The sequence below is a fragment of the Nesoenas mayeri genome (assembly GCF_963082525.1).
Source record: "Nesoenas mayeri genome assembly, chromosome: 18".
Lineage (NCBI taxonomy): Eukaryota > Metazoa > Chordata > Aves > Columbiformes > Columbidae > Nesoenas > Nesoenas mayeri.
Window position 1 is genome coordinate 11,041,479 of NC_137566.1, and position 18,576 is coordinate 11,060,054.

Consider the following 18,576-nt stretch of genomic DNA (forward strand, 5'->3'; position numbering starts at 1 on the left):
GTGATAACGTTACAGTGCGATACAGAGCGGAGCTCTCGGCTCCTCTGCGCTCACGGGAGCATTTTCGGCCCGAACAACACAAGAGGATTTACCAGGTTTCTGGTAGTTTAGACCCAAAGAGCACAGACCCCCAATAACATTAAATCTAATAAAATAACGGTGGGAAAGTCAAAGCAAAAGTGGCAAATGCTGTCAGCATCTCAGATGGAGACAGAGGTTCCTCCCGCAGATGTTGGTGCAGACAGTTTGGTGACCGATGCTGCTGAGATCGTTTGTTTGTCCTGGCTGGTGGCCCTGACCCCGCGTCTGGTTGCGGTGTCCCCGTGCCTGGGATGCCGTGTCCCCACGTCTGGAGGTGCAGTGTCCCCGTATCTGGGGTGCGGTGTCCCCGTATCTGGGGTGCGGTGTCCCCATGTCTGGAGGTGCCGTGTCCCCGTGTCTGCCTGCCCGGAGCTGCCCGCGGGGGGGCAGGGGCGGTGGGTACCAGCCCGCAGCAGCCGGAGAGGAAGAGGAGGAGGAGTTAAAGCAGCCTGGCCAGGCAGCCGTCCCAGCCCGGGGCCGAGCAGGTGGAGGGGACGGAGGGGACGGAGGGGACGGAGGGACGGCGCCTCTCGGCCGGGCAGGGAGATGGAGTGGCCGGGCCGCGGCCCTTTGCTGCTGGTGAGTGGGACCCTCGGGCTGGGGACAGGGGGACGCGGGTGACCTGGCGAGGGCGCGGTGAATGCCAGCCCGGGCAGCCCTGGCGATGCATCTCTCGGTAGCTTTATAAGGCAACCTCTGCAGGGAAGGAAAAAAAAATTACATATATATATATATATATAATCATGCAGGAGGAATGTACTCTCAGTCTCTGCAGAGAGCAAAGCAAATTTTTTTCCACTTGCACTGAGGACACTCAAAACATACTCAAGATTGCCACAAGTTCTCTTTGGTAGGGGTTTTGGTTTGGCTTGTTTTTTTTACAGAACCCCATCAAAACTAGGCAAAAAGTCCGAATTTTAAAACCTAAAGCTGTTGTTAGTTCGTCAAAGCCGAAACAAATCTCGCAGGAATCTTAGTCTCTCCAAACTCAACTTTCATTTTGTCGGTCGGTGATTTTCAGCGAAACACTTACAGCCTCCCAGCAGGTTTTTCAGTTTTGTTCACTTCAACACCTTGGCAGTCCTGAGTTTATTCGGTTTATCATGTAGGAATCCTGAGGCTTTGCTCCATCACTTTTGCACCATCCCTTGGTAAATATAATTATTCTGTGGGGGAAAAAAAAAGGGGCGGTGGCTTTTATCTTTCTTTCCAGAAAGAAAATAAAAGGGGGAGTGGAAACACCCAAATAACCAAGAGACTGATCACTCCTGTACTAACATTCAGTCACAAATGTTCATGGGGGTTTCCTCATCACATGCACGTACATCCACCAAGAAGATTAACGATCGCTGTGCTGAACAGGTTGGATTTGATTTTTCCTGAGCAGGAGCACGATTACATTCTAATCTGGAAAAATAGGTACACCAGCATATCTCTGTTCAGCTTGTAACGCTCTGAGTAGCTTCTGGGATTTGTTGCATAATATTTGTTAAATGGCTCAGCACAAAAAAGAAAAAGAGCAGAGAAGAAGCTCTAAACATTATTCTGAGCAGCAGCCTTTTGATAACAAAGGATTCTTCCTCAAATGGGTTGGAAAAGAGGAGACAACCAATAAAGCGCATCAGTCATTTTCCAAACAGAAAGGAGCTCCTGTCTTTGTGGTGACAAGAGAGGGGTTTTTTTAATTCAATCTTTAAAAAAACCCACTCTGACATTGGCCCTGTAATAAGAGGGTTTTTCAGAGGACAAAGGAGGGTGGAAATAAGGAGGAAAAAAGACTATATTCTGAGTCTTATAAGCATTTTTTTATTACTGTAGCTGAATAAGGGCAAGATGCTGTTTGTTTCAAAAACAAAAGACAAAGAGCAGAGCAGCTGTGCAGAGACGGCGACGCTGCGGCCCCGGGTACGGCACCGTCCTTGGCTGGTACCCAGCACACCAAATTAACCCCGCTGGCCCCGCAGCCTCCCCAGCCACATCATCAGATATTTGTGACTGTGTTTGTGGCGTGTGAGTACAAAGCACAGCTGAGGGGCTTGCCAGGAATCACATCTAATGCACAACAAAACCACCTTGTTGTTGCTGCACCGCCATTCCCCGGAGAAAGCGCTATTGTTTTCTACAGCCCCATCGGACCCTATAGACCTGAGCTGTGTCCTGGTCTGATGTGATGCAGTTTATTTTAACAGAGACAGCCGGTGACTTACCTCCGCAGATAACATACACACCTAGTTTTACAAAATGCAATATTCCACCTAACGTCATCGCTCGCATATTTTGCATTTGAGGTGGTGATTCTGTCCGTGCTGCTGTACCCGGTGCTGAGGAGCCTTGCTCTCCAGCTGCACGCTGCCCTCACCGGCAGCTACGTCTCGGGGACACACTCCATCGCCTTCATCAACTGCCTCAATGAGCAGATCGCCAAGGATATTGCAAGGTACAGAGATGCTTCCCCGGCTTGTCTGCTTGGATTGTTTGAAAGCAGCTTCTTGTGGAGAAAGCCTTTCCCTGTGGCTCGAGAGGAGCTCTGCGTCTCTGGACTTTTATGTTCCTTTTCCTTACACTCTTTCTCTATCACATATCCACTTACCAAGAGCTGTGCTTCCTAAAGAAAGCTGGCAATTGCCTCTGAAGTCAATGCCACAGTAACATCAAGCTGCTTCTCAATTCATTTTCAAGACCCATTTGAAAGCCATGGCCCTAAAACTCTGGGTCCTCTGCTGGGTCAAGCCCCAGCCCCATGTTCTCTGACCTGCCACAGTCCTCCTTCTCTGGAACAACACAGATAAACTCCAGAAATGTTTATGGAGAGGGACAAAGCACAGTGCGCTGGCATGAAAATGCACAGAACACACAAGTTGTCCCAGCAAACACAGAACAGGCACTTGTGAGGCTCCACCTGGCAGCCTGCGCCCTGTTCTCCCAACTTCTCTTCATGTCTGAGATACTTTGCGTGACATTTTGCATGCTGAGGTTTTTTCTCAAATATCCACCAGTCCCTGGTTCAATAGATGGTTTGTTCAAAGTACTGAAACCATGTTGACCAAGGAAATGTTTATGATGGACCATTGAGTTTCCTGCACCACCTCCTGTGCTGGTTTCCCTGCTGCTTGCCAAAAACTCCCCCTGTCCTCTGTAAAGTGTTCCCAAACAGTCCTTCAGGAACTGACAGGCTACTGAAAGGGAGTTTGTGTCACCTTAAATACTGCAACTGTATTAAGAAATTCAAATAGAATATCTGTGCCGCTTGATGTCTTCTGAAAAAAAAGAAGGAGTAAGTGTACATGGCTGGTGAAAGAGCCTCAGTGCCTGAAAATGCTGCATCTCCACAGCTTTGCAGATGTTTTCCACTTTGTTCCTTATCTTGTGAGGAAGGGGGAGGAAATAAATCGCTTCTCATTGCTGAGATACATGTACTTTCATTGCATTTTTACTGGTGGAGTAACTATTCCTGTGTTCTGGAATGTGGCTGAGTGACCCACGGATGACACAGAGCTCCGGCCTCTCCCCTGTGCCTGCGGGGAGCAGTTGGCCCTTTGGGTTGGACGCCGTGGCCGTGGCACCTCATATCACTCACCCAACGCCCCATCAGCCTCCAGCGCTGCCTGCGATTTGTGCAAATCATTTTCTTTGCTTTTCTGCTTATTAATATTTCATCTATCTCAATTCAGAGCCTATTGTGAGGCAGTGACAAAGTAACACACACTAAGTACCCGACCCAAGGATATCATGCATTATGCAGATGTTTTCCACAGATCTCATTCAGCTTCTTATAATGTTTCCCGTTCCCATGGTGGCCACTTTTTTCTGCTCAGCTTGCTAGAACAAAGTTCAGGATGCCAGTTAGGATCCCAGTCTGCTGGGACAGAGCAGAAGCAATTAGAAGCTACTCACCCAAATCAAAAGGTTCCTGTGCTAAAGCGACTTGGAAGTTGCAGGCAGCAAAACCAAACTGATTTGTGCCATGTGTTTGACACGGCAAACGCAGCGGGGAGATCTCCGCTCATGCTGCTGCAGTTTGTTGCTTTGCAGATTAACTCAAGATGCTCTATGAGCACTAAATGCCTTGAACTGGCTGCACATGGTGAGAGCAAACAGTGCGGAGCCTCCTCGGTGGCGGACGCTTGTCCTGCATGGTCATGGTCCCCCGAGCCGTGGGCAGAGAGAAATCCATCTCCATCACCTTACTGTGCTTAAACATTGATCCCTGGGCGCACAGAACATACAAAATTTAACTTGCTCTGAGCCAAAAACATCCTGGAGAGTGTTTCAGGTTGGAGCAGAAATTAACAGGAATGGTTGTAATTCTTTAGCTTGATAAGGGTTAATTTTTACTGGTTGTTGAATGAGGCTGCCAGTGTCTGATAACACCTCCCTCTTCTGCAGTTCAAGGTCATCCAGAAGCTCAATGTTTGCATTGTCAAAGCACTTGGTACAAAGTAGTGCCTGGCAAGGCCAGTGTTAAAGAAAACCAAAGGTGCCGCCACTAGTGCAGCGCTTTTAAAAGAGGGACGAGGCTGCGTCTCCGTGAGGGCCCGGACATTGCTGCGGTCAGAAAGCACAACATTGACCTAGTTCTTCTACAAATCCACCCTGAGATTGCCTCAGTACTCTTGAACCGCTTACACATCACTGCTGCTGCCAGACCTGAGCAGTTCTGCAATAACAAATCATTCCACGGCTAAACAAGGCAGCCGAAAGGAAGGAATTTATTTCGGCTTTAGATTTCGAGGACGTTTTGGGTAGGAAAACCTTGATGTTGTTTATTTAACAAGATCCACATTTAGTTTGCTGTGTGAAGCAGAGGCGCAGTTTGACACCATGAATACAGAACTAGTAGACCTTTGTCTCTGCTTTTCCAGGGTAATAATTAACCCCAAATCCTACATCCCCAGTGTCAAAGCTGGTCAGGGGCAGCATAAGGGAATGTCCCCATGGCTGGGGACAAGCACTAACTGCCCCTCCTGTCTCACCCAGGGCCATCATGGACAAGAAGCTGGCTGGCTACGTGAACATCTTGCCGAAGAGCTTGGCCTTGTAAGTTGGGCTGAATGTTCCCCAAGGGGAGAGGCAAAGCCAGGCTCCCTGGGGACGGGACACGGACACCCCAGCAGGGAGGCCGGTCCCACACAGTTGCTGGGTCTGTTTGTGGTTGCAGCTCATAGAGGTGATCCTCACCCGTGCAAAGTGCTCTGAGCTTAAAAGAAGCTCGGATAGGGACCAGAAAAAGGCCTTTACCATATTAAGCAGCACTTGCAGGAAAGAACAACAGTATCTTTGAACAGAATATTTGAACAGCGTATTTGCAGGCATCCTCAGCCATCCACGCAAAGGGACCACACTTATTAGAGGGATTAAAGAACAAATCCCCAAACCAGCCCTTTGCTCGCTGTCTGGGACCCCCAGGAGGGGCTTCTCCCCGTACAAACTCCTGGGCTCTCCCATAGCCCAGCTGAAGCTGCTGAGAGAGGGCAAAGCCACTAACACCCTTTTCCCCTTCTGCTTTGATCCCTATGAGCCAACAGCAAGTCACTGATGCTCAGTGTGGCTCTGGCTCGGCCGGGCTCTGCTCCATGCCCAGCTCAGGAGACACTGCGACGCCTCTGAGCGCCTCCTTGTGCAGGAACCCAGCGCAGAAATGAGATCACGATGGCCTTCTGGCAACAGAAATGTTTCGAAAGGTCATATCTGACTCACGAGAAGCACATCTCCTCTCCCGCAGGGACAGCGAGGATAAAAAAGATGCGTGATGCTGCCACACTCAGCCTCCCGTTCCGTGCTGCAGCCCCTGCGGGCACCGTCCCCACGGCCACCCCGGTCCCGCTCCTCGGCCCTGCCATTGCCCGGCAGCTGTCTCGAGGCTGGCACAGCCAAGGAGGCTCTTGTCGGTGAATCTGGGGTGCGCTGTCGCATGCACAGTAGAATTTTGGGGCCAGCGATGCTTCTTGAGCATCCTTTGTAAAGGAATGGCCACGTATGGAAAGCACCAAGCAGGGACAATAAACCCTCCAGGGAAACTGGCTCTGCAGCCAGAGCTTTATTTGCTGATGCTGCTTTTCTTTTAAATCCAGATATTTCTGGAAAGGAGAACTGGAAGAATCCACTGAAATACTGCTGGTAAGTGACAATTCCCCACATCACAAAAATCCCCATCCCAGACAGCCAAAAAAGGGGCTGCGGGAACTATGTGTGAAGGATTTCTCCATCACCTTTGTCTCTCCATTGGTTTTTGTTTTCTTTTGGTTTACTCTCCACAGTTGGTGAAAACCAGGACATCCAAAATAGGCGAATTGTCCAACTATGTCAGGTGAGGCTCTGGCTCTGCGGGGGCCCTGGGTTTCCTATCCAAGGTGATGCTGCCATCTCCCGCTCAGGCTTTGGGAGTCGGGTTCCTTGAGCCCCTTCCCACCCAGAGGGGGTTTCAGTTCTCCTGATGTATGTTGTAAGCTGGAAAAACCCAGACATTGCATCGGAGGATAAAAAAACCCAACAGGTTGACAGGAATATCAACTGTTGGGCTTCGACCAGCCCCTCTGTCCTGGGAACATGGAGGGATTCTCCTTCTCCTCACTCCGGTTATTCCCTGCTGCCTCCGGGCAGGATTCCCTGTGTTTCACCAGCTTTGGGCCGGGGCGCTGGCAGGCAGCTGCTGGCTGTGGTAAACCCCAAACTCAAAGCAAAATTACCACATGGCAAAAAGAAGGTGCGGATGCTTTGAAGTCAGGGGAGAGAATGGGGCCGGGCTGATGTGCACGGCTGAGAGCGGGAACCTCAGCTTCCCCCACCCGCGGGGACATTGGTGACACTGTTCCTCTGCATCTGCTTCCACTTTAGATCCATCCACCCTTTTGAAATTCCCGAAATCATCAGCCTGCCTATTGACCAAGGAAACCCTCTCTACTTCAAATGGATAGAGGAAAGTGTCCCACGGGACTGAACCATGCAGAAAGCACCTTGCTTTGCGGGGCACCGGAGGAAACGCGTGGCGCTGCACTGGTCTCTGTGCAGGCGGGAGTTAGGGACACGCAGGGAAGCAGCTTATATCTTCACAGGTTTGCTATAACACAGAAGCTTGGGATTGGGAATTTTGTTTGCACTCCAAGCATCCCCTCCTGACCTGACCCTGCATACAAAACCCAAGGGAGCAGGAAACCAGAGCAGACGCTGCGTTAGCAGGAGCCGCGGGCAGCGCACACACTGACCCTGCTGAGCTGGGCGGTGCCCACGGCCAGTTCAGGGAAACTAAAGGGACCAGGGCTGTGGGACCAACCAGCCCGGCCCCACGTTCCCCACCTTGCCCGAACGGCGCCTTTCTACCTAGGCCAAGTTTAACCTTATAAAAAGATGCTCAGGTTAATAGTTCAACAGGATGTAACCATATTGAGTTATTTATGTGACTGGGAAGGCAATAAACAGGAGCATTTCTTACCTGGGCAGGCTCACGTTTGGCCGCAGTTTTGCTGGGCAGAAGGGCCCATGGTGGCTTGCAGCGGCGCTCTGGGCGATGCTTCGCTGGCTCCCGCCTGCTCGGCTGGGACAGGAGCCGCACAGGGCAACGCGTGGGCACCAGGAGCTGTGCCCATGGGCTCGTGTGGCACCACCAGAGGTAGAGCAGGGAAGGCCCACAGGCACAGGAGAGAAAATGAGGGAAAAAGGTCTGAACTCTAAGCAGGAAACCTCTCAGTGCTAAATCCAGAGAACCAGGGTTTTGCTAAGCACCTTGTGTGGCACAAAGAACAAGGTGCTTAGGAATTGAGCACCAGCACCCCTGGGCCAGGTCTGCACAGCACCCAAAACTAAGCTTTGTTTAGCCCCGTCAGTGCTACTTTGTGTAATGCGCAAGTTTTAGGCTAAGATTAAGTGGCTGGGGGCTATTTGGGACCCCAGCAGTCAGTAGGACTGACCCCCCAGTACCCAAACTCAACGATCCTGATACTACAAAGCAGCAATTATGTTAAAAAAGAAGAGGCTTTTTAATTGTACATCAGACATATTAATTACAACTCGGGTATAACAAGAGTTGGTTATGACAAGCAGCAACCTGAACTCATAAATCTTTAGAAGGTGCACAGAGTCATTATAATATCTATTACAGCTAATGCAAAATATACTCTGCAACAAAAATATTTTTAAAGGCTCCACATTCAGTTCTCTGCAAGAGGAGAGGAACCAGGGCCATGCAATGTTGGCTGCACAACGCCGGGCAGCTTGTCAGAAAGGAATTCAAATGCTTTTAACCTGCCAAGGCAAATATTCGCCCTCCTAGTACAGGCACCAAAGCAGCTCACACTGCCCAAAGCACACGGGCAGAGAACACGCTGCTCTGCACCGCAGCACTGTGAGAGGCATCAGCACGGTCACCTCCCAGCCACACAAAGGTCTGGTGCCTGCTGCATGAGTTAAAACCTGCTAACAGCCCTCCCTGGGCCTCCCACTGTATTATTTTAGCAGTAACTGAAGCAGGAGGTTGTTCTTAAGGACCACGCTTCGGCCTCTGGTTTGCAAACATCACCTTGTGCTGATCAAGCCAATGAATTTTCTTAAGTACTTTTTCAATACAACAGCCTTTCCAATCCACCTTCTGGTCAGCAGACCCCACAAGTACAGGTACGAGCAACGATGGGGCTGTAGGAACGGAGGTGCTGATAGAGCAGGACCACGCAGCCCCCAGCATCACCCACCCTCTGTCCCCATGGGATGCAGCGATGCAGGACAGATGAGGAGGACAACATGAAAAATATATATTTCTCTCTTAGAAAAAAATCTAACAAATATGCCTGATGATATTAGAACTTTTAAAAATAGAACCGCTTTGCTCCTGAACAACCTGGCAGTATTGCTTTAGTTAAAGAAGGGCGCCGGTCCTTCTCTTCTGCAGACAAACCGACCCCACACGCTCACAAACATCGACATGATGCCAGTAACTCCAGTAAGGCACAGCCATGAGGCCACGGCGATGGCCACGGGGACCCCAGCGCGACCCCCTCCCCGTGCCCCCACTGTCCTCTTTGGCCTTTTTGGTTTGTCTGCTCATTTGGCACGTTCAGGACGAGGATTCCTGCAGGAATAAAGGCCTCGGGCTCCAGTCTGTGAAACGCCCGCGGTGGTTTTAAGGCAAGGGCGTATCTTTTGGCTGATCTCTTCCAAGACCATGATTGTCAGAAGAACAGGGAAACGAAGCTGGTGGATCATCACATGCCGTCCAGGTTGTGGGACAAGAACAACGATGTACATCTGCCCCACAGCCGTGAAAACCGGCCACGTGTGGGCTGCTTATGGGGCATTCTCCTCTCATTTAAAACAAACCACGTTCCTTTGATGAATGGATTTAAGCTGAGGAAAACCCGCACACCAGCTCAGGCAACAGCCACCCACCGTCTCCTCTGGGCACCCCGGCAGGCTGTGACCGTGCAGGTGAGGGAGGTTTTTGCTTCAGCAGCAGGACCCTTCGAGTCTGCTCTGCAAGGTTTGGACATGAGGAGCAGTCAGGGTGCACCGGGCACCGGCACGACGTCCATCTGTATGAGCAGGTTGTGGGGTGTCCAGCTGTGCAGGGGGACCCTTCTGGAAGGGCAACCTGCTCACTGCTCTTACCAACCCCCATGATGGTGCCCCAGGCTTGGCCAAAGGCTCCTTCAGGAAAGCGCAGCCGGGCTGCGCTCCTCGCGAATACATGGCAAATAAAATACTTCTTAAAATGGAAAAAATGATAGTGGCAAGGCTGCGGGTTTCACCCCTGGGCAGCATCGCTGAGGGCGCCTGGTCGGGCGCTGCTTCCAGGGAGCCGGTCCCAGCCGGGACCCCCGAGCACAGAGAGGTCCCAACCCTGCCCACAGGCCAGCGTCCCTCCTTGGCCTCGCAGCGAGGGCTTCTCGTCATCCCCATCTCCTCTGGTGCGGCTCCGTGGGAGGCTCAGGGGGCTGGCGGGGCTCAGTAGGGGGTCGTGCCTTCCCACTCCACCAGGTACTGCACCTTCCCCTCCAGCGTCACCCGCCGCGCCAGCACCTGGTACTTCTCGCCGCAGACCAGCCTGCCCGCCGCCCCGAAGTAGCTGCTGATGGAGGACTTGAGGTGGGAGAGCGAGGAGTCGTCCTCGCTGATGCTCTCGAAGGTGTGGCTGTCGATGCCATCGTCCGGACGGTCGGGGCCGCCAGCTGTATCGCTGCTCTCGGGGCTGCCCCCGGCCGGGCGTCTGCCTGCGTTCCCACCTGTGTCCCCTCCTGCGTCCCCTCCTCTCCTCTTGGCCCCGGCTGAGGCATAGGCCGGCACGGCCAGCTTGCGCTTGCGGCTGCCCACGGTCCTCCGGCTGCGAGGGAGGGGACAGATGAGGGGTGAGGCAGCACCCAAAAGGTGACACCCCCACCATGCTGTGCCTGCCACCCTGCGAGCCTGGAGGGAGCATGGCGGGAATTGGGGTGAGCCCCACAAAGCCTGACAGCTCTGACCCCACATTCCCAGTCCCAGCACCACTTTGGGACCACCAGCCTGTTCTAGGGAGCAGGGAGGAAAGGCTCTCCGATGCGGGACATCCCTGTGCCAGGACACGGGAGAAGGGCAGCCCCTTGTCTCCCTGGCTGTGCCACCGGGACCCCTCTGGAAGGGGGCGAGTGGACACAGCCCTCACCTGGAGTCATAGGAGAGGCTGGTGGTGGCTGAGCCCGAGGTGCTGGCGGCATCTGTGGAGTCCACGTCTGACAGGAAAGTCTGTCCCGAGCTGGCACTGAGGACAGAAGGCAGCGTTGGCCCCAGCGTGGTACAAGCGGCACCACGGTCTCCAACCACCCCATGTCCCCCTGCTTCCATCTCACATGCAGCTGCAGCCAGAGGTTTCCCAACGCTGCCTCATGCTTGAGAGTTTAAACCACCTCCCTTTGCTGCCCGCGCCCGCACAGACCTTTTCAGGCTCTGAATTTCATCCAGTGTGAAGTCAAAGATGCTGGCCAGGTGGTGGTTGGTGCTCCAGGCGGAGGTGAAGTCGCTCTGCACCACAAAAACAGCTGCCCTCGTCACTGCCGAGCAGAGCGATGCTGCCCGCGGCCCCGGCATCATCATCCCCTGCCCCGGCACCACCGCGCTCCCTCCCGCGACCCCCGGGCAGCAGCCTTGGCGCAGAACATCTGCCAACCCCAGGGAGAGCGATGGGGGCTCTCCCTGCCCGCAGGAGCCTCTCGGGGAGGGACGGACCAGGGTGTCCCACCCAGCTGCCGAAGCCCAGGGTGGTCACACAGAGGAGGAAGCGAAGGACTCACGCTGGGAATGGCGTCCTCCAGCAGGAACTTGGCCCTCTTGCGCCGCGCCGCTCGCTGCTGCTGCTGGAGCTGCTGCGGTAGGAGGCTGGAGAGCAAGGGGCGGTGAGGCTGCCTGGCCCCCCAGGGGAGCGTGGCAGCGCAAGGAGTGCCCAGGTGAATTTGGCTACTCACCTGTCTTTATGGACATACTTGCTTTTTCCCCTCTTCTTCAGCTCGCAGGAGTTGCTCTCGCCCACGCCGGGGGCTTTCTCAGGCAGCACCTTGCTGGGGGGGTTCGGCGGGACACGGATGCGCAGGCGGAAGATGCATTTCTTCTTTTTAATTTCCTTCCCACACAGAAACCTGGGCAGCAGAGAGGAAATAACCCTCAGCCGCTGCGGGGGCTGCAGGAGCATCCTGCATCCTGTCCCGCACCCAGGGGCTCACCTGCTTTTGTAGCTGTTGAGCGCATTGAGGAGGTGGGGGCCCCGCTCCGAGACGGGGGTGCCCGTCAGCTGCAGAGAGACAGCGCGGGTCAGGCAGCGCTCGGTGCCCACAGCGGTTATGCAAAAACTAAACAGATGGGGGAACCCGAACGCCAGATTTCGGCTCCTGCCCAAGGTCAGGGAGCCCAGAGCCGCCTGGTTTGGCACCAGGCACGGGGCGGGGAGGAATCGGTGGGGACCCGATCCCGGCCCTTGCTCCAACTGGGAAACTCGTCAGGTACAGGGAGCGGAGGCTTGGGGACCGCTGGCCGTGACCCGCGCCCGCGGCAGCTCCTCTCCCTCCCCACGGCTGCTCTGCAGCCCGAGCCTGGGCTGCACGTTTCTACCTTCCCGAGCTGCAGCGGATCCCAGTGGTGGTTCACGAAGGCCAAGATCTCCTCGAAGTCGAAGTACTTCTTCTTGCTCTGTACACCCAGGTTGTAGAGGGCGAGATGGACGACATCCACCCTGCAGGAGCAAAGAGGCTGAGAGGGTCGGCAGCTCATCCTCTCCCCAGCAGGACAGTTCCTACCGCGATGCTCCGCTCCACCAGGACCACCCCAGCATAACTGCCCCAAAACCTCCTCCCTGGAAGCTGAGACCATTCCCACACCTCATGGGGGGAGCAACCTGACCCAGACACACATTGCAGAGGATGTCACCGTGGCCATGACGGCATCCCCTGGGCTTTCGGGAGGGGTGAGACGCTGCCCACAGCCACAGGGAACCCCAAATGCTGAGACCCTCAAGCTCAGGAGCAAAGGCCCCAGCTTGGGGCTGGGATGAGTGGAAGATGCTCCGTGAATTCACATCACCAAAACCCAGCTCTGGGACTGGCCCCGGGCCAAGGGCTCAGCAGCACCGGCTACAGGTCAGCCCACTGCCCCCTGGCCACCCCAGCACTTCTCAAAGGAGCCGGGGCCCTTTCTTACCATCTCAAGGGCAGACGCTTGATGTACTCAGGTCCCTGGTTGCATACGGAGCAGAAAAACACATAGAACCTGGAAAACAGTAGGAGGGAGAGTGCTGGGGTTGGGGATCATCCCTACAGCCCTGCAGGGGCTGGGGATGGGTTGGGGTGAGGACAGTGCTCCAGGTGCCAACAGGGACAGCACAGCTGGGAGAACGTCCAGCACCAGCCCAGCGAGGTCCGGAAGGGACGTACCGGTCTCCGAACATCATGGGGTCACTGAGGCACTGGGTGCAGGCTTCATGGAACCACTGCTGGCAGCGGTAGCACTGCAGCATCTTCAGGTACCACCTGGGGAGGGAGAGGAGGTGGGTGACGGCGAGAGCAGCGTGCGGCAGCCACCGCCACGGCCCCCTCCCCGGCACAGAGCACCCAGCCAGGGAAAGAAAGTCAAGGTTGTAACTTGTATTTTCCGCAGCCACACAGGTGGGTGCCTCTGGCAGTGAGCAGAGGCCCAGATGGCAGCAGCAGCGCAGGCAGCAAAGCCACCGGCCCCAGGGCAGTGCCCTGCAAGCTGGGGACATTTCTCCTGGGGAAAAAACTCCCCACCTTGATCCCGCCCGCTTTTGCAAATACTTTTCCCCACAAAACTAAGCACAACCCTTCCGACAAGCAGGAGCTTACTCGCCGGGGCCCCCGCAGTAGCAGTAGCACTGCTGCTGGTTGGTGCGGTGCGGGGAGTCCCACTCCAGCAGGTCGGGGTTGTAGGACAGCACCATCTTGACGGCCTGCAGCGTCTTGGCAATGGCTCCCTTCTTCAGGGCACCCCCCTTCTGTGGAAGCGAGTGGGACGGGGCTCAGTGCAGCCGGCCGGGGGGCCGCATCCTGCACCCCATGCCGGGGACGCCGTGGTGGCACGCAGAGCTGGAGACCCCGGGCAGCCCCACTCACCCGCACAGCCAGGGCAAAGATGCAGCGGCGGCAGAACCACGGTGTCCCCAGCGGGCTCTCGGTGCCGCTCGCCACCGGGATGTGGCACTGCTGGTGATAACCTGCGGGAGGGCTCAGCGTCAGCACTGCCGGGCTGGCCGGGCCCTCGCCCCCGCGGTGGGATGTGACAGACCCCGGGGTGACGCACCCGCACTCACCCAGCCCGCACTTCCCACAGATGAGGATTTCATTCATGGGGCTCGATGTCTTCCCCAGGCAGACGTTGCACTTGGGCTCCTCCCCGGGGACACCAGCTGTGGGACAGGTACGGCAGAGTCATGGAACCACAGAATACCAGGTTGGAAGGGACCTCAGGGATCATCTGGTCCAACTTTTAAGTCAGAGATGCACAAGGCACAGCCACGTCTCTGTGGTGCTGCAAAGGACCCCCCGGCACGGTGGGGAGAGGGCAGGATGGGGCAGCACTCACCATGCTGGATGTCCTTCCAGAGGACCCAGTACTTGGAGTTGTCCTCAAATGTGACAAGGCAGCTCTGCTTGGAGCCGCTGACCTGCGGGAAGAGAGTGGGAAGAACCGCCGGGTGTCAGGTCCCCATCCCCAGTGATTCCCCATTTCCCTGTGGGAAGTCACCCTTGGGGTGTGATACCCGGGGCAGGACACCAACCCAAAACATCCCGCTGACCTAAGACACATTGCAGCCCATACAAGCATGTCTCTAAGCTGCGAGCCAGTCCAGGGAAAGGCGCTAGCTACACTTTGGGTGCCCACGTTACCCTTTTGATCTTTCCAAGGTAATAGAGTCCATCGGTCCAGCGGCACAGCACGTACTGCCCCTCCGTCAGCTTGACCATGAGCTCTCGGCAGCTGCTGCCCCTCCGCGCTGAGGTGGCAGCTGGTGCTTTCTGGACACGGCCAGCGGCTGCGTAGACATCGCGGATGATGGGGTTGAGCTTGGCGGTCTCCATCAGCAGAGCCTGGAGGGGACATGTGGACTTGTCACCCTGCCATCGCGCCACAACACAACGCACACACTGGCTGAGCTCAATGTGCCAGGAGGTTTTGTCCAGAATGGAGCCTGAAGCTGGTTCAGCCCTACCAGTGGGCGCTCAGGACCCACAAAACAAGGATGGATGAGCTGCGTTTGTCCACAGGTCATTCATGTGAAATCAAAGGGAGCAGCTGCAATCTTTGCTGCTGTTGAGAGTGAATTAACCCCCCGAATGCCTCGGCTCCCACAGTACGGAGCTACCGCGCCGTGGGGCACAGGGCCACGGCACCGCACCCCACACGGGGCACAGGGCCATGCCACAGGCCTGCACAGGCTGAGCCTCGGGAAGCGGTACATGGGGCATAACAGCTTTAAATGTAAAGTGATTTTCTAGCAGTTTTGCAGGCTCCCAAACTGACAGGACCACTGCACAAGTGGGGAAGCGACAGCTCCACATGCTGCAAGCAAAACCCAGCAGCTGTGTTTCAGAACCATAAGGTCTGAAGTGCAGAAGGCAAAAGAAACCATCCGCAGCCTGGGCTGCGATCCTTCACAGACAGCAGTAAAATAATTTAAAAGTTACTTTTCCCCCCATTGCGCACCCGTCACGCCAACACGCGTGACCTCACGCTGCAGACAACACGCGAAACCTCACGGTGCTGCAAGCAACACGAACTCCCTCTGCCCGGACCGTGCTGTTAAGAACCGTTTCCCGAGAACACTCTGCATGGGCAGGAACAATTAAACTTACGGTAAACCGGGTGCAACCTTAAAAAAACCCCCAGCGAGCTCCTCCGGGCCCGGGGCGGGCAGGAGCCGCGGCCGCAGGCTGCGACATGTCACCCGCAGCGCGGAGCTGCGCCCCGGGGGCGATGATGGAAGCGGAGGCGGCTGCGCGCCCACCCGGTCCCGGGGAGGGAGCAGAGCCGTCCCGGGTGGGAGCTCGCACGCCGCTCCCGTGCCGGGCAGCGGGACCGAGCGGCAAGCGAGGGGCACCGAGCAGCCCCCCCCACCCCGCTGCCACCCCCCGGCGGGAGCGGGCGGGCGGCGGGTCCGGCGGCACCTGCCGGGCGGGAGCGCCGCGGGCAGCCCCGGGAGCGGCGGCCCCGGCCCCGCCGCCATTGGCTCATTCAAAGGCGCAGCAGCGGCGCCGTCCGACCCGCCCGCCCGGCCCCGGCCCCGCCGCCCCGGGCGCTTCCCGCCGGGCTGCGCCCCCGCCGCCCCCGCGCTGCCGGGCCCGGGCTCCCGCGGCGCTGCCCTTACCGCTGGGCGCCGCGCCGCCCTCCGCCGCCGAGCGCCGCCGGGCCGGGTCAGCGCCCGCCCGCCCGGGGGCCGCGGCGGGGAGCGGCGTGCGGCGGGGGCAGGGCGCGGGGCGCCATCTTCCCGCGCTTCCCCCCGCGCCTCCCGCGGGCATTGACGTCCCGCTTATGCAATTAGCGCGGGGCCGCCTCCGCCGCCTCCCACGGCTCGGGGCGCATCGGCCCGGGCCCGGTGCGCGGCACATGGTGCCCCCGGGTGGGCGCGCAGCACCCCCGCTGCCAGGGCAGAGCACACGCGGGGGCGTGGGGTACCTGCCGCTGCCCCACGCAGCTTCCGTCACACCCCGCGTCCCCACACGCAGCATCACCCCCACCCACCCACGAGCTCTCTGTCTGCACCCCTGCACCTCGGGTCCCGGGGCCACCCCGGGCTACCCCTGCACCCACTGCCTGTCACTGTCTCCTTGTGCCACACACAGGGACCTCCCTGCCTGCCCTCCCCCCTGCCTGGTGGCTGCAGCCAGGTAGGGGCATCCCGGTATCCCCCAGGATGGGGTGCAGACAGGGGTGTCCTGTTTGCACAGGCTGGTCCCGAGCGAGGGAACAACCTGTGCTCGTCAGGATTCCTAGAAACGGGGGCAGCCTTTCCCTGAATCCCAACAGAGCAAATCAATCACTGCAAAAATGCTTCAGTCTCTGCCAAGAAGAAATCTTAAGGATTTGCTGTTTGTTGGAAAGCGCTGCCAAAAAAGAGATGTTTTCAGGCCTGCTCAGGCAGCAGAGAATCTGATCCCCGGTGCAGGGTCTGGGCCAAGCGCAAGCAGAGTCGATATGAATTGTATTGGCTGTAATCAATGAGCTCGGTGCAGTTTCCCTCGTGCTGGTGTTCGTGGCACGCCTGCAACAACCTCGCACTGCAAGTGAGCAGCTCCCCTGGCCATCGGGGCACTTTTAAACACCTTTGTGTAATTCTGTCATCTTAGAAAGAATTGTTTTCTAATCAAACTTTTCCATAAAACGCTGTGCTGTGCCGAGCCCTGCCATGCTGTGCCGAAGCCTGACTGTCCAAGCCTCAACCCGTGTTTGCAGAGGTTTAAGCAGCTGAAAAAAATGGCAGCTTGTTTCCCCGGTGTGCAACACCGTCCCCAGCCTTCCCAGGGAACCCGATGCATCTTCGAAACAGTCAAACGACCGAACTCCGTGGTGAGTCACGATGTGTTAGCCGTGAGTCACCGCCGGATTAAAATAACTCTTGCACCATAACTCTCCCCGGACAGGCAGCGCCGCTCACTCCGCTGCAGTCAGCGGTGCCGGCTCTGACCAACCGCGAATCGTTCGCTGTCCTTGTGGAGCCGCACTCCCATCCCAGCCTGGCCCCGCGTTCTGTGGTGCGGCAGCAAACGGGGACGCTCTTGAACCCTCCTCCCCAACCGCCGCGGTTTGTGTTTGCAGCGTCTTGTCGCAGGAATGCAGATGATGTGACACGTAAATCAAGCACTGGATCATGTTCTTGCAAACAGGGATAACCTTACCGAAAACCCTCCTGCACGCTGAGGGCACCCCAAACCCAGCACCCGCCGTGGGAAGAGCACAGTGATGTTGGCCTGGAACAAAAGTCCCAAACACAAAGCATGACGGCGCAGCCCGCCGGGCGCCCCGGCCGGAGCGGAGCCCGCGGCGTGCGCAGCTCCCGGCGCTGCCTTTCTTTCCGCTTTGAAAACTGCCCAGGAATCGGGCAGCTTCTTTTCAGAGTGTTTTTCTTTCTTTGAAAACAAGAGTGGGAGGAGGGGTTGTATGTTGGCCTGTAGTCTTGGAAACCGAAGCCGAGGAATACTGAATGGAAACCCAAACACGAAGCCGGCTGTGAGCTGCAGGCCTGGAGATGAGATCTGCAGAAAGGGCCGGCGCTGGCAGCGGCGCTGCGGCACAGACCCGGCACAGCTCCTGCGCTGCTCAGGACAGCTCACAAGTGCCATTTCTATTTGGAGATTGAGCTGGTAAAACTTGATGCATCTACGCCAATAAAAGTAGCTGCAACCAAAGTAGCTTGAGGCTGTTGACATCATTATGTGTCTCCCAGCTAACGCTTCCCTCTGCTCGGTGGGTCTCAACAACCTTTCATCTGACACCATCTGACTGATCAACACAACTGAGTTAAGCCTAAAGCAAGTGTGTGTGAGGTTATGAGTTCTTTTTCTGTCCCAAAGAAGGGTTTATAAGCCTAAAACGTCACCTGAGTTTTTCTCAGCTTTATTAGTTAATTAAAAAAAATGTTCTTTCCCTACAAACCTTGTCCTTGGTTATTTCAGACCATCGCAGCTCCAGAAGCACTATGACTCTTTGCCAACCTTGACATTAAACACGGATCAACCAGTCCTGACTTAGCTCACTGAAACACTTTGATTTTCCTGCATCATTTGATTTGGTCCAAACCAAAAACAAAAAATCACTTCAGCTGCTCATTTCCACAACAGAAGTTGCTGTTTTAGAGCACTCCTGACCTGGCTCCCTTTTCAGTTTCTTTCCCAGTGAGCATCAGCTGTTCCCTTATCAAGAGGGTTTTGTGATTGAAGGTCTGGGAGATGAGGATCCGGAGCCTGTTCCCAGAGCCCCGTGTTTGGAAGGAGAAAAGGGAGCTACCGAAGGGCAAGTTCCAACCAAGGTATGGTTGGA

The 18,576-nt window shown here is 56.1% G+C and overlaps 2 protein-coding genes across 2 annotated transcripts; one reads left to right on the plus strand and one right to left on the minus strand.

The window, feature by feature from the left end:
- Window positions 1-1,914: 1,914 nt before the first annotated feature.
- Window positions 1,915-7,063, plus strand: LOC308047341 (protein CutA homolog; the record flags this gene model as incomplete). The annotated part of the gene is made up of 6 exons (XM_080355757.1): window positions 1,915-1,986; window positions 2,370-2,518; window positions 5,059-5,118; window positions 6,153-6,198; window positions 6,339-6,388; window positions 6,916-7,063. 6 exons carry the CDS (start codon window positions 1,915-1,917, stop codon window positions 7,016-7,018), a joined length of 480 nt encoding a protein of 159 aa, XP_080211883.1. The 3' UTR covers window positions 7,019-7,063.
- Window positions 7,064-10,011: 2,948 nt separating this feature from the next.
- PHF19 (PHD finger protein 19) lies at window positions 10,012-14,621 on the minus strand (the record flags this gene model as incomplete). Its single annotated transcript, XM_080355888.1, has 14 exons — window positions 10,012-10,387; window positions 10,706-10,801; window positions 10,976-11,061; window positions 11,331-11,415; window positions 11,502-11,672; window positions 11,757-11,824; window positions 12,142-12,262; window positions 12,727-12,795; window positions 12,960-13,055; window positions 13,389-13,537; window positions 13,656-13,756; window positions 13,853-13,948; window positions 14,125-14,206; window positions 14,430-14,621. 14 exons carry the CDS (start codon window positions 14,619-14,621, stop codon window positions 10,012-10,014), a joined length of 1,788 nt encoding a protein of 595 aa, XP_080212014.1.
- Window positions 14,622-18,576: the final 3,955 nt, after the last annotated feature.